General features: G+C 43.5%; 1 protein-coding gene across 4 annotated transcripts in view; it reads right to left on the bottom strand.

Annotated features, from left to right (window-relative positions):
* Positions 1 to 13,561, bottom strand: part of rdgA (retinal degeneration A) — a 282,782-nt gene that overhangs the window by 14,891 nt on the left and 254,330 nt on the right. For 3 of the 4 annotated variants that reach the window (XM_089560843.1, XM_089560845.1, XM_089560844.1), the window contains exons 20-28: positions 13,161 to 13,240; positions 12,831 to 12,900; positions 10,213 to 10,507; positions 9,295 to 9,330; positions 7,101 to 7,138; positions 5,808 to 5,845; positions 3,691 to 3,811; positions 2,331 to 2,367; positions 1,455 to 1,554 (exon numbers count right to left, since the gene is read on the bottom strand). In XM_089560843.1, the coding sequence (XP_089416969.1) occupies positions 1,455 to 1,554; positions 2,331 to 2,367; positions 3,691 to 3,811; positions 5,808 to 5,845; positions 7,101 to 7,138; positions 9,295 to 9,330; positions 10,213 to 10,507; positions 12,831 to 12,900; positions 13,161 to 13,240 (815 nt within the window). Of the gene's footprint in view, positions 1 to 1,454; positions 1,555 to 2,330; positions 2,368 to 3,690; positions 3,812 to 5,807; positions 5,846 to 7,100; positions 7,139 to 9,294; positions 9,331 to 10,212; positions 10,508 to 12,830; positions 12,901 to 13,160; positions 13,241 to 13,561 lie in introns of those variants that run through there. The other variant, XR_016285668.1, reaches the window with a different exon arrangement.

Here is a 13,561-nt window from a genome sequence, read left to right as displayed (position 1 = left end):
ACAACTACGCAGGGTCCTGACCAAATGGGATCACAAGTAAATGGGTCCCAAACAAACGCGATCACACGACTACACAGGGTCCTGACCAAACGGGATCACACAGCTACAAGGTTCTGACTAAACGGGATCACACAACTAAACGAATCCCAACCAAACAGGATCACATGACTACACAGGGTCCTGACCAAATGGGCTCACACAACTGAATGGTTTGGTTTGGTTTATGGGGTTTAACGTCCCAAAGCGACTGAGGCTATGAGGGGACGCCGTAGTGAAGGGCTCCGGAAATTTCGACCACCTGGGGTTCTTTAACGTGCACTGACATCGCACAGTACACGGGCCTCTAGAATTTCTCCTCCAAAGAAATTCCAGCCGCCGCGGCCGGGATCGAACCCGCGTCTTTCGGGTCAGCAGCTGAGCACCATAACCGCTGAGCCACCGCGGCGGCACAACTGAATGGGTCCCAGCCAAACGATAATCACACAACTGAATGGGTCCCAGCCAAACGATAATCACACAACTACGCAGGGTCCTGACCAAATGGGATCACAAGTAAATGGGTCCCAAACAAACGGGATCACACGACTACACAGGGTCCTGACCAAATGGGATCACACAACTAAACGAATCCCGACCAAACGGGATCAACTAAACAGGTCCCGACCAAACAGGATCACACGACTACACTGGGTCCTGACCAAATGGGATCACACAACTAAACAGGTCCCGATCAAACGGGATCACATGACTACACAGGGTCCTGACCAAATGGTATCACACAAATACACAGGGTATTAACCAAATAGGATCACATGACTACACAGGGTCCCGACCGAATAGGCTCACACAACTACACAGGGTCCTGTCCCCACTCCCTGGGTCACATGACCACACAGATATGACCACACATCGCAGATGCCCTGGAGTGCCCAGTTACTGGTCACTGAGGTAACACTCACTGGCAAGCAGGTGAATGAGGAAATTTTTGGCAATGACTTACCACACTAGCTACATCATTTACATCCAAGAAGTGCCCCATATACCTAGCACTGTACAGAGCAACAGCAGGTCTGTCCTAGTTGCTGATGGCAATCTTATGGCAAAAATGATAGGCGTAACGTTAAGACACCCGAAGCGGGATGAGTGAGTGAGGAAACTAACGTGGGGTAAAGACATCCCATTCGAAATCAAGAGGAAGAAATGGGCAGGGCATGTAATGCGAAGGAAAGATAACCGCTGGTCCTTAAGGGTAACGGAGTGGATTCCAAGAGAAGGCAAGCGTAGCAGGGGGCGGCAGAAAGTTAGGTGGGCGGATGAGATTAGGAAGTTTGCAGGGACACGGTGGCCGCAGCTGGCGAAGGACAGGGTTAATTGGAGAGACATGGGAGAGGCCTTTGCCCTGTAGTGGGCGTAGCCTGGCTGATGATGATGATGGTAATTTAGGAAGGACATACCTGGCAGTCTGCCTTTGACAGCGATGCTCCTGCAGCCACAAGCATGCAACAGATGGTTCTCCTCTTGTACGCTGCCGCCTTGTGGAGAGCCGTCTGTCCTCTGGTCAGCGTTTTTTGCAAGAAGAAGAAATCAAAGGAAATTGGTACAGTGTAAACAACACTGTACTTTTGATGGGAATGAAAAGAATCATGGGCATAGCAAACCCACGGGTGCCATTAAAAGGACAATAACTACATAGCCTTTCCTTTCCAACTGCAACATCACAGAGAAACAATCACTAAACGCGAGGTAGGCGATGAAAATTTGGAACATATCAATGGCAGAGTTTCTAATTTCAACGTGCTCTGTATAAAAGTTAATCCTCATGTTCAACACCAAATGATCTTCGGTGAAAAGACATTAACATGACTCAAGCTCCCCCTCCAAGCATCTCTACGAAGCTAAAGCCCCTACAGCCACTATGCCCCTTAGCTTGCTACAAGAAAAATAAAGAAAAGTGATAAATGAAACAACAGCCTGGAGTCAAAGGGGCCATGGCAGTATACACAATGCTAGCTGATAGTACCACTATGAACTTTGTACTAATAGACATCAAGCTCATGATACACGAAACGAGTACTGATGCCCTTGATTGTGAAATTATTTCCCCAAGAATTTCTTTTGTGAAGGTTAACGGTGAGATAACCTTCTCCTAAGAATGTTTTAAGAGCTTTGAGGCCATTCAGATTGTCAAAAGGTGAGAACATCAACCCAACAAAATTGTCAATTTAACAAAACTTTTGGCCCACAAGTATGACTTCGTTATATCAAGGTTCAACTGTACAATACGAAACTACCTGACACACAAAAATTACTACTATCCATGGAACACTTACCTGTCCTTGTCTGCAATGTCCAAGATTGCCGGTGGTGCTGCAAATACAAGGCTGTTTTTAGCCAAACATAGCATTCCAGTGCCTTATCGAAGTGTACCACAATACCCACCACGAGAATTTACCGACATTAACGGCTGCTGCAAGGCTAGGCTAGGAAACAATTAAGAACAGCAAACGAATAGAGAACAATGTATATAACCTAGAAGTTTTCTAATTTGGCTTTGCTTAACAATTCAGGTTTATGATCTACTCTCGCAATCAAAGCAGCGACTATTTCACTATCTTTCTATATAGATTCGGCCTTGCTATGAAGAAGCATGGTTACTTCTGTATGTGTGCATGCATGTGAGAGTGTGTAGGTGTGATTGGGTGTCTGCACGCAGTCATGCATGTGTGCATTTGTGTTTATGCGTTTGTGAGTGTAGTTCTTGCATCATCTTCACCTGCGACCTTTTTTTAACAGCAGTAAGAAACCTTTGGTTTCCTCTCCTCAGATACACTGAAACGTGGCACTTTCATATCTTTCTAGGTGGGGGTTCAGCTGACTGAGTGTACACGTGCGTACTCCGGACACCATCAATGACTGTGATTTCACTCAGCTATAAATGTGGCTGTTGTCTGACAAATGAAATCAGTTCTTAGTCTGCGCTCTGTTTTGGTGTAATGTCTCTTTGATTCCTGCCATTTTTGCACAAGCTTATTCCTTTAATGCGAAATGAACAAACTCTCCCAAACAAAGGTACTTATAGCAAAATATGAAACAAAAAACCACAAGACAGAGGAGAACCTAGACTAAAGTACTAGTAAAATGCTTGAACGTCAAAAAAAAAAAAAAACAACCCAGAATTGCCCTTTAAATGACACCAGGACAACTTCACTCGCTCGTTGTTCTAAGTAAAAATTGACCCCTTGGGTCTTTCTGCATACTTGGACATTTGTGTGGCAGCAACAGATGAATTTATTGCCACGAAAATTGGATTCAAAAACATTCCCACCAGTCGCTTCAAACTCATAATTTATTTACTCAAAATGACGAGTTGCCACCGTCTTGAAGGAAATGACAGTGTCGCCTAACCACTGGGATCTGCATGGAATAAAGTGTGCTGACGCATGAATTTTGCTTTCATTGGCCGGTAATGGCGACACCTGTATTTTGTTTTCCGGTCTTCTTTATGCTACAAAAGCTCTGCTTCCAGCGAGAGTGGTCTATTTTGTGATTAGAATGCGGTAACCTATCAATATACACCAATTTCTACTTCTACCCAGTGGTCATTTAAGCAAAGCAATCGTTAACTGTGGCTGGTGTCACTGGTGCTTGAAACAGCTGCAGCAGCCTACCTCTGTGCCACACTGCACTCACCACTGGCAACAATGTAGCGAACAACGTCCTTGTGTCCATAGCGCGAGGCGTGGTGCAGTGATGTCATCCCGCTGTCGTCCACTGACAGCAGGCTGTGACCACTGTCACAAAGCTGCTTTAGCTGCAGGCACGGGGAAAGGATGTGAAGGAAAGAGAAAGGAACGCAAGCCATTATTTAACAAACACTCCAAGATGTCACGCCAAAGTCCAGAAAGGCGCTATCAAGAAGAGTCAGGCAACACATTTTTACGATAGTGAGACAAGTACTGCTCGGAGAGCACAATGGTTTGACCCGATTCAGAGACAACCTCAAAAAGTGCCAGGCATAACGTCGCTATGAATACGAGACAAACACTGCTTTAGAGAGTTCAATGGTAAAGATCAGTGGTACTCTGGTCGGATTTACTGTTTGAACGAAGAAGAGGATGTCCTGTCCTCGCCTTTTCTATGTGCTGTCTCAATGCTACGTTCTTCGTTCAAACAGCGCGTCTGACCAACTGATCCCTCAGTATACTTTGTTAAGGTTCAAGTCTAGTCGGATACAGCTCAAGTCAGCAGTGAAGCTTTGCCCACATTCAGGACCAATGCACAGAATTCCTCCACAACAAAAAAGAAGTCTGCTGTTATAGCTTTTCTTGTTACCTAAGCAAGATGCTAATCACCGGACAAAATTACAAGCTCATGAATTTTGATGCCTCCGGCGTGTTTGACGTAGTCAAACATTAAAAAGATGATTTAATTTACTACTACAATTGGTGAGTGGAGTTATACAGAATGCCGCGGACCATGGCCCTTTGCTGCCAACTGCTATTTTTTCAAGTTGCACCTAGTATATAAGCCTCAAAGGGTGTCAGTCATCCTATGCTTGTATGCTGCCATCATTCATGGTATGCTGAAATTATTCTGAATGTAACACAAACTGTCAGTGCTTACACAGTAGAATCTCATCAATTCGAACTCGCTAAATTTGAATTTATAACTTACTGCATTTTCCGGTGTATATGTAGTTTTTTTTTTTAATTTATATATGATGAAAAACATTGCACCATCATGCGGCATTTTTTTGTGCGGTGAAAATGAGGCACATGAAGCGAAAATGAACTGTAAGAAGGAAGGCTCAAAACGTTGTATAAAATGAATTAGTATGGCAAAAAAAAAGCCAAACAGAGATCACAATGCAGGAGTTAATTACCTGTGCTGGAAAAAAATAAAAGCATTCTGACAGGGCAAAAAGGTAGCAAATTTTCAAAAAAAAAAAACAGCAACAACAATGCAGCAGATTTTCAAATTCCTCAAGCACAAAGCTAGGTTATGATGAGAGAACTGCACACAAATGGCTTCACAAAACACTTGTGAAAACAAGTCAACGATACAACTGTGACTGGGGAGCACTAGGTCCTAGACAAGGGAACAACACCACAAAGGAACGCTACGAGACACGAGCGCTTGTGTCTCGTGGTGTTCCTTCTGTGTGTGTTGTGCCCTTGTCTAGAACCTATCGCTCCCCAGTCACAGTATGCACAACAAACTATACTCTGTTTCATACATAGCAGGCAATGCTGCGGAGGCTGCTGAAGTAGTGCGTCCGCGAAACTATATTACTCCGTCACACATCATTCGTTCTTCTCAAAACTCCGGTCATTGTTTGGACGAATACAAAGAGCGGTATAAAACGATGTAGTAGCATTGAAAATCACGGTCGAAGCTGTGAGGCGCTCAGTGTTCGGGCGCTCCGGCTGTAATTTTCATGGAGTGTGAACTACTTTTTGGGCGCGGATTTGGTAGAAGCGATTTGCCCTACAAACCGCGATCATGCCGCCACGCGTACCTTTTGCTTCTCGAAATCTCGACAAGCCGCAGAACGAAAATGTGGCAAGAGGTAAAACGAAGTTCAGAAGGTGCCAGTCACGGCACTTAAGATTTGTCGCTATGAAATATGCTTGTGTTCGCTTTGGTTGTATGGCGAACTACTTTTTGCGTGTGGACCTAGCTTGTGCGAACAGATGTGCTAGCTTTGGCAGCGTTGCCTGCTATGTATAAAACGGAGCATAGCCTCCTACAGAGCTTTATAAACGGTACAAGTTTGCTATTTGAAACAATGTGCCAAATGAACCTACCCTTAAGAGATCTCCCATTTTGGCAGCAGTAATTACTTCTGCAAGCAGACAAAGGGTTAATCGGTTATGCCACCTGATGCATCAGCGTCAAACGGTAAAAGCAAGGGCTAAGATAGCACAGCAGAGCACATGCGCTGTCCAGCCAAGCATGCAAGAAGGCCTGCTCATGAAGGTTGCAAACACCACAAGCGGTTCTGCGCTTTCACCCAAGTTCTAGTTTCAATATCAACAACACATTGGTCCATTATTTTTCCCTCAGGCTCTTAATTTCTATTTCTTGCAGGAATTACTACTATCATTGAGTAATTCCACTGCAGCAAGGGTAATCATCAACCTATATTTCAAATTTTCTAGCTAAGAGAGAGTTTATAAACTATTAGAAGTTCACATTTAAATACAAGAATTTTCTTGCCCAGATGCCAACTGTAACTTTATAATCCTAGTACTACAATGAATGCTGTTTCCATAATTTTTTCTTACTAACAAAAGAAATAAAAATGCACTCACAGCTGAGTATTTAGCTTTTACTGATGTCTAACATTGCCTTAACGATACTAGCTGCCCCATCAGCCCTTAACAAACACGAGCAACACATACAGATGAGCACACACATATACACGCACACTACTGAAGGAAGCACGAGTCAACAACCATGCCAAGTGGAACCAAGGTTAGGACTTAGGCCAAGCAAATTTTGTGCATGTATTAAACAGACAAATTAGAGTCACTGGAAAAATTTTCACAATATTGCAATCCCCCTCACCGCAGCAACGAATTTGGAAGGAAGCTTATGCTGCATGACACTCCTAGCATGACAACCATGTTTGCAGTGTCCTATGTACCTGCCTTTGCGATGTCGCTATTATAAATCCCAAAGTAAACTTCTGCGTAGTTGGCAGAACCAGGTTCAGTGGTATCACGAACGCATGCTCAAAAGAAATTGGAAAATGTGATTTTTGTAACTCGCTTAAACAGCGCCTTGCACATGATGCAGGACCTACAGGACAGCCCAAACTTTGGAAGGCCGCTGCTCCATTAAAATTTTGTGCAAGTTTTTGTGTTAGCTGTTCTGGCAACATTGGGCCGCAGCGGCCATTTTCCTCCCAAGATTGGCAGCCCAGGGAAAAGGTCTGCGGTACTCTGACAATTCTTCCAGTGACTCTAAGAAACAGTGTCTAGCGACGCCCTCTATATTTTGCTGATCGAACCAATATTGCAGATCAGTTGATTAGAGGACAAAGAGTTTAGGAGCACTTTTCTTTTTTGTCTGCTCCTGCTGCAGCAACTACGTACCATGAGATGATGAAGCTGGCTGTTCTCCAGCCTCAGTTCTGAAAAATAAAAAAAGCGGAATTGACGAAGTTAGCCAATATCAATATCCATAAAGAGAACGCATAGCACAGCATTTCATTACAACTTAAGAAACATAAAACTGTCTCATAACATGGTGGGCTGTCTTTGCCAGAAAACGGAGAGAATGAACTTCCTTAAAACAAAAAAAGAAAAAGAAAAAGGCATACACACCACGGGCTACCTTCTACAATTCATACAATTTACTTCAAAGCCTTGAGGAAATATTCACTACAAAAAAAAAAGGGAGCTATGTGCCACATACAATCAAATCTTTACAGCACTGATACTGCGAATTATTAGAAAAAATCAACTAAAAGCGACGCTTGGCTGGCCCACAGTTTATTTCAGTGGGACTTCAATTTCTATAACAAAACAGAAAATCCAAGATTTGACACAGTATCAATTATACAGAAACCAATTTTTGTATTTGCGCAGTATGAAATAAAGAAACTAGCAGAGAAAATCTGAAGCAAATGATCATTTTACTGCCCGGTCCAAAAAAATTGCTTGGATCACCCACGTTTGTTAGTCACTATATAGGCTCCTTATGGGAGCCAGAGTTCCGTGTTTGCTTAACATGAGCAGCTCACAACCACATGGCTCCAAGGCATCCATGCCTTGCAGAGAAGCCGACATATCTGCGCCTTTTGGTACTAGACTGCTGCCAAAAGCCCATTTGTTTACCTATTTGTTTACGCCATAACCTGGATGTTTAGGAGAGCAAAGCGGCAAACCATCGAGCTACTCCACTCCAGTCAGGAGCATATACAGTAACTTTAACATTTGTAGCATGCTTACGCCATCTATGGGCAGCAAAAGAAACTGATGCCACCAGCGGAATGGCACGTGAACAAACCATTGCCCATCTCTGTCACTCCATTGGCTCTGCTACAAATACATACTGCCCCGCCACGGTGGCTCAGTGGTTATGGCGCTCGGCTGCTGACCCGAAAGACGCGGGTTCGAACCCGGCCACAGCGGTCGCATTTCAATGGAGGAGAAATTCTAGAGGCCCGTGTACTGTGCGATGTCAGTGCGCGCTAAAGAGCCCCAGGTGGTCGAAATTTCCAGAGCCCTTCACTACGGCCTGAGTCGCTTTGGGATGTTAAACCCCAATAAACCAACCAAATACATACCAGTGCAAAAAGAGGCAGTGCCATGAAGGCTAAAGATGGAAAACGCCAATTCTATAATCCATCTCAAAACTTCTATACAGCACTATGGAAGCTATAGACCTCCCCAAACAATCAGGGAGGGTGCAATGATCTTAAACGTGTTCCTGCACCCGTGGCATGAGGCGCCATCTAGGTTTTAAAGGGACACCTAGGACAGCTCTGTCTAATTACTGTTCTCAGTAAAAAACAATTCTCTGGTTATTTCAGAGAATGTCAACAGTCCATAGCGGAACAAAAAGCTACAGAGAACATGCTGTGTACCACAGCTAGTTGAAAAACTTTGCTCACAAGAGAGTGAAGTGCAAAAAGATTAAAATCAATGGATGAAAGCAAGGAACAAAACCCTGCAGTTCCTTTAATTAATAAATTGCAAATTGCGAGGTTTAGCATTCTAAAGCGACACAGAGAGAATGAGGCAAGTTGTGGTGGAGCGCTTCAGGTTAACTTGAAGCACACTGTGCAGCAAATGGACAGTTCTGTATTTCACCTCCAACAAAATATGGCCAGTATGGTCAGAACTACTAAACCCACGGCACTGGGATCAGCCGCCAAACACCAAAGCCACTGAGCTACCGCAGCAGGTCCTTCATCATGTACTTTAACTTCAAAACAAACGTACATATAAACATCCAGAAAGAACAATCATTCGAAGAAGAAAATAAATAGAAGTAATACAAGGCAGCATAAACACACAGCAACTCCCCACCAAATAATGGCTTATGCATTTCTTTGCCACTGTGTATTTCATGTCCTTTGTATGTGGTGTTATGTGCTGTTTCTATGCGTTCTTTCTTTCTAAAGTGTGATTTCTCTTTCTGAATGTCTTCATGTGCATTTGTTTTGAAAATTTAAGTTAGAAGAAGGGCTGTTCTGTTCTGTTGTTCCAACTTATAACATACGTGCCCATTGTGGTCACACACATAGAGTACAGCGTTCATAAACTTCAACAGTGTACTTACTTCTGTACTTTGCTTTCTTGTGCACTAGTAGGAGCACTGAGAAGAAAACGGGAGAAAAATCAAGAAAAATCACCAACTGCGAGTTGATTTAAACAGAATATAAATATGATTAAGACAAGATGCTTCATGCAATCAGTGAAAAAAAAAAACTATATAATTGCAATTATTCTTTCACTCACACCAAAATAGAAGAAACTAAGTGAATTTCAATTCAGTATATAAACAGAAATGCGCAAAAAGTGTTTAAAAGCCACACTGACATCACAGAATGAACTCTGTAAGCATAGTGATGTGAGCCCCACACAACTTCATTAACTTATGTCAAGTCAGCCCTTTAACTTCACCCTGGCTCTGAAAGCACATACTACAAGCTGAAAGCTCGTGTATGCTCGTGTACCCCTCAAGATGAAGTGTTCCCAATTTTGTGGCGAACCCGGCCACTTACACATGGCACTTCAGGTCTTCGAATAAACCAAGCTCATGCTAGCTGCTCGCTGAAATCAGCTGGTAAGATTTAAATTACTACAAATTACGCAATAGCAAAAATTATACAAATCAATCAGGATTCAAAACTAACTGAGCTTGAATTATCGAGGCAGTGCAGCATATTACTCAATCAGTTTTTGTTTGGGGTGGCAGTAAGTTGGGTGGGCGGAGGAGATTAAGAAGTTTGCGGGTATACGGTGGCTGCAACTGGCGAAGGCCAGGGCTAATTGGAGAGACATGGGAGAGGACATTGTCCTGCAGTGGGAGTAGTCAGGATGGTGATGATGATGATGAATAAAATCGACTGCTACTTCTCTGGAACAAAGCTGGTTAAATTTCAGATATGAAAGAGCCATTTCATTTCTGTGCCATAACGAATTTTTCTCAAACTCCCTAGAATTTTTTTTTTCCTCCGCAGATCTGAGGGCTCACCTCCACGTTGGAGCTGGTTCCTTAGCTTCACCTGCTGGGGCAGCTGTCGCGGCTTCGGCTACGGCTGTAGTCGTAGCCATCACAGACATCTCGCCACCGTCCTTGGCAGCGGACGCACTGTTGAAGGCGGAGGTGTCCTCCGCAGTGGGCGACGTCAGCGATGGGGGCGGCGGCTCTGGTGCAATTGGCGACTGCTCCGGGTCGAGGATGTACACGCCGTCCTGACCAATGTCCACCACGTAGTGCAGCTGCTCTTGAGCGCGGTCGATGCGGAAGAACCTCTCCGCTGTGCATGCTGCATGGCAAGTGAAACATGCCGCTCTTATCTCACTATCCATAGTAGCTAGTCGTAAGCTCAAAGTGTACAGTTACCGTGAGTAGCCTGTTTGACAATGCAAACTAGAACGGACAAGATCTCTCTCATGGTGTTCGCTACAACAAGTTTGTTACTAACTAGTCCAAGGCCGCCGCGGTGGCTCAGTGGCTATGGTGCTCGGCTGCTGTCCTGAAAGACGCGGGTTCGATCCCGGCCGCGGCGGTTGAATTTCTTTGGAGGAGAAATTCGAGGCCCGTGTACTGTGCGATGTCAGTGCACGTTAAAGAACCCCAGGTGGTCGAAATTTCCGGAGCCCTCCACTACGGCGTCTCTCATAGCCTTAGTCGCTTTGGGACGTTAAACCCCATGAACCAAACCAAACCAAACCTCAACATACGAGTAGCGCAAAACCAGGACGACGGACAAAAGGGGAGAGAACACACACCAACAACACAGGCACTAACTTCCGACTGACGAAGAAAACCAAACACAACCAAGTGAACGGAACCTGAGCAAAAGTAGCGCATGCGCTGACCTAAGATAAAAAATCGAAAAAAAAGGTGCGAAAAATGCGATAAAAAATGTGAGATCACGGATGTTTTGAACCCAAGAAGGCCAGCTCTCGTTTAGACAACGAAATGGACAGAGTACTAACGCAGTTATCTTGTAAGGCGGCATTTTTCGCACCTTTTTTTCGATTTTTTATCTTAGGTCAGCGCATGCAATACTACTGCTCAGGTTCCGTTAACTTGGTTGTGTTTGGTTTTCTTCGTCAGTCGGAAGTTAGCGCCTGTGTTGTTGGTGTGTGTTCTCTCCCCTTTTGTCCGTCGTCCTGGTTTTGCGCTACTAGTATGTTATGGATCAATACCGACTTGCCCAAATTTCCACCCTGGTGAATCAAACCAAACCTAACTAGTCCAAGGAGCTTCAGTGATTCTCAATAATCTGAACTCATTTACTTTGACCTTTCAAAAACCATGAGTTTGAATTACAGGGCCCTCCTTAATTCAAACTCAGCATCATTAGGAGAAAATATCGGCCACGTTGAAGTGTGGTTTATCGACAGTTGGCTGTATATTATGATTACTGTGATACAAGAAGCACTCTTACAAGGCTATGACTGCCTTCTGCGTGAACAGACTTGAGCTTGGTGGAAAGTTTGCTTTGGTTGAGTCAATTTTGCAGCTCAAAACCCATAGAAAGGCACGTTTAAGCAATGATCAGAAGGCAAAATGAAAAGCAGAGAGCTGCGTCTGCTTCAAGAGCTTAACGTTTGTTTCTTTTTACTTTTTTCTGCATACAATTTTTTTTTCCAGAGGTTGGTTCATACTCTAAATGTTTGCTACTGATACCACACAAGTACTAGCAAACAAAATAATATGAGACAGATGACGGTGACAATAATTTTACGCCTTGGAATTGAAAACATAAAATCAAAAAAACAAACAGCCAGCCTGGCGACTGCAACTGCGAAAGGCACAACACCTGAAAAAGGTTAGAAGGCGAAAGGCAAGAGAGACGAGAACAGGGAAAAAAATAAATAAATAAACAACAAAAATAAGCAACACATTTGTCAGTAAAAGAAACTAAGAGCACATCTGAAGTGTCAAAAGTGTGGCTGGAACCACTAAAGAACTCTGCAGTTCAAGTTGGTTTGTAGTAATTTTCCTCCACGTTTCCTATTTTATTCATGCTTTACTTTTTTTAAGGGGGAGGGGAGTAGAAGAGCACTGGAACAGACTCGTACTAAATTACTACCAAAGCAAAACGACAATGCACAACTCTAAAACCTTACATGAAATAATAAAAAATATGCTGAATCCAATAAAGTACAATATTTCTACAATCAAGATTACGCTCCTGACTATACCATTATCAACCAGCATGTGTTTCTGGTCACGGAGTGGAAGTATGTAATATGATTACATTGACGGACTTTCCAAAATCTGCTACCAACAAAAGAAAGTGTCATTAAATAGTTAAGTGATTGTGGCAAATTTTAGAATAAACAGAGTTTTTCTTGGACTCCAGCCAATACTTTGCAATATGCATCTAAAAATATTTCTTTTCTGAAGCTTATAAGGGTTGAAGATGGTAAAGAGGCTACGATAAAAGATGACATTTCACAATAGACGCATATAGGAAACCCAGTGTGTTTAACCCGTGCTCAACTGGTCCCGTATTTCCACGGGGTTCTACTGCGAGCTCTAATACATTACACCTTCTTCGGGCCATTCAAAAAGAACGAGCAACTAAACCCAATTTTTACTCGCACTAACTATGACAATGTGGTGCTACTCACAGTCAAGGAAGCACCAGTCGGGCGAGAACCTCTTGGATGGTGATAGGTTCTGTGCGTCTGGTCCTTCAAGCTAAAAAGTAAAAAAAATCACAAGCATGCATTAAATACATTAACAGATGACCCACCCTAAGGAAACAGCACTAAATAAACTTGAGCATTGCTCTACAGCCTATCGGAGCTCCTTACAACACTTCTACTCATCTCACTGCTGTGTAGTTTTAAGCTACACCGCAACAGAGTACCATTCAAACCGAGAACAGTCAAGTCAATTTATGTGAGCACCATTTATGCACAGTAATAAACAGCCAAAAAATAAAAAAAGGAACTTACAGAACAGAGCTGGTTGATCATCAACCTGACGTTCTCGAGGTCAGTGTCAGGGTTCACACTCAGGCTTCCAATCGGAATGGCTGCAGTGGAAAAGAATCTCAACATGACGGCTGCTAAAGCACCCGAGTGAACAACATAAGGAATAGAAAAGACAGCGAGTTCAAAGAGATATGACGAGAAAAAATGAAAAGAAATCAGCAAAGAAAGGATAGAGCGTGCCACAGCAAATGTCTATGGCAATATGAATGATACGTGCACCACTTGTCGTCTCAGCCAAATCTTTCGAAAGAGGAATGGCTTCGCGACCTCTATCCTCCCAAGCTCTGGACAGGTAGATGTGCTAGGAAGCTCTGCTAAACAGCTTAGAAGCAAATTGATTGGGCTGCATTCATTTGACGCCC

The sequence above is a fragment of the Amblyomma mixtum genome, chromosome 9 (assembly GCF_055824585.1).
Source record: "Amblyomma mixtum isolate Tamu chromosome 9, ASM5582458v1, whole genome shotgun sequence".
In the NCBI taxonomy this organism is placed as follows: domain Eukaryota; kingdom Metazoa; phylum Arthropoda; class Arachnida; order Ixodida; family Ixodidae; genus Amblyomma; species Amblyomma mixtum.
This window is presented reverse-complemented; position numbering and strand designations above follow the sequence as displayed.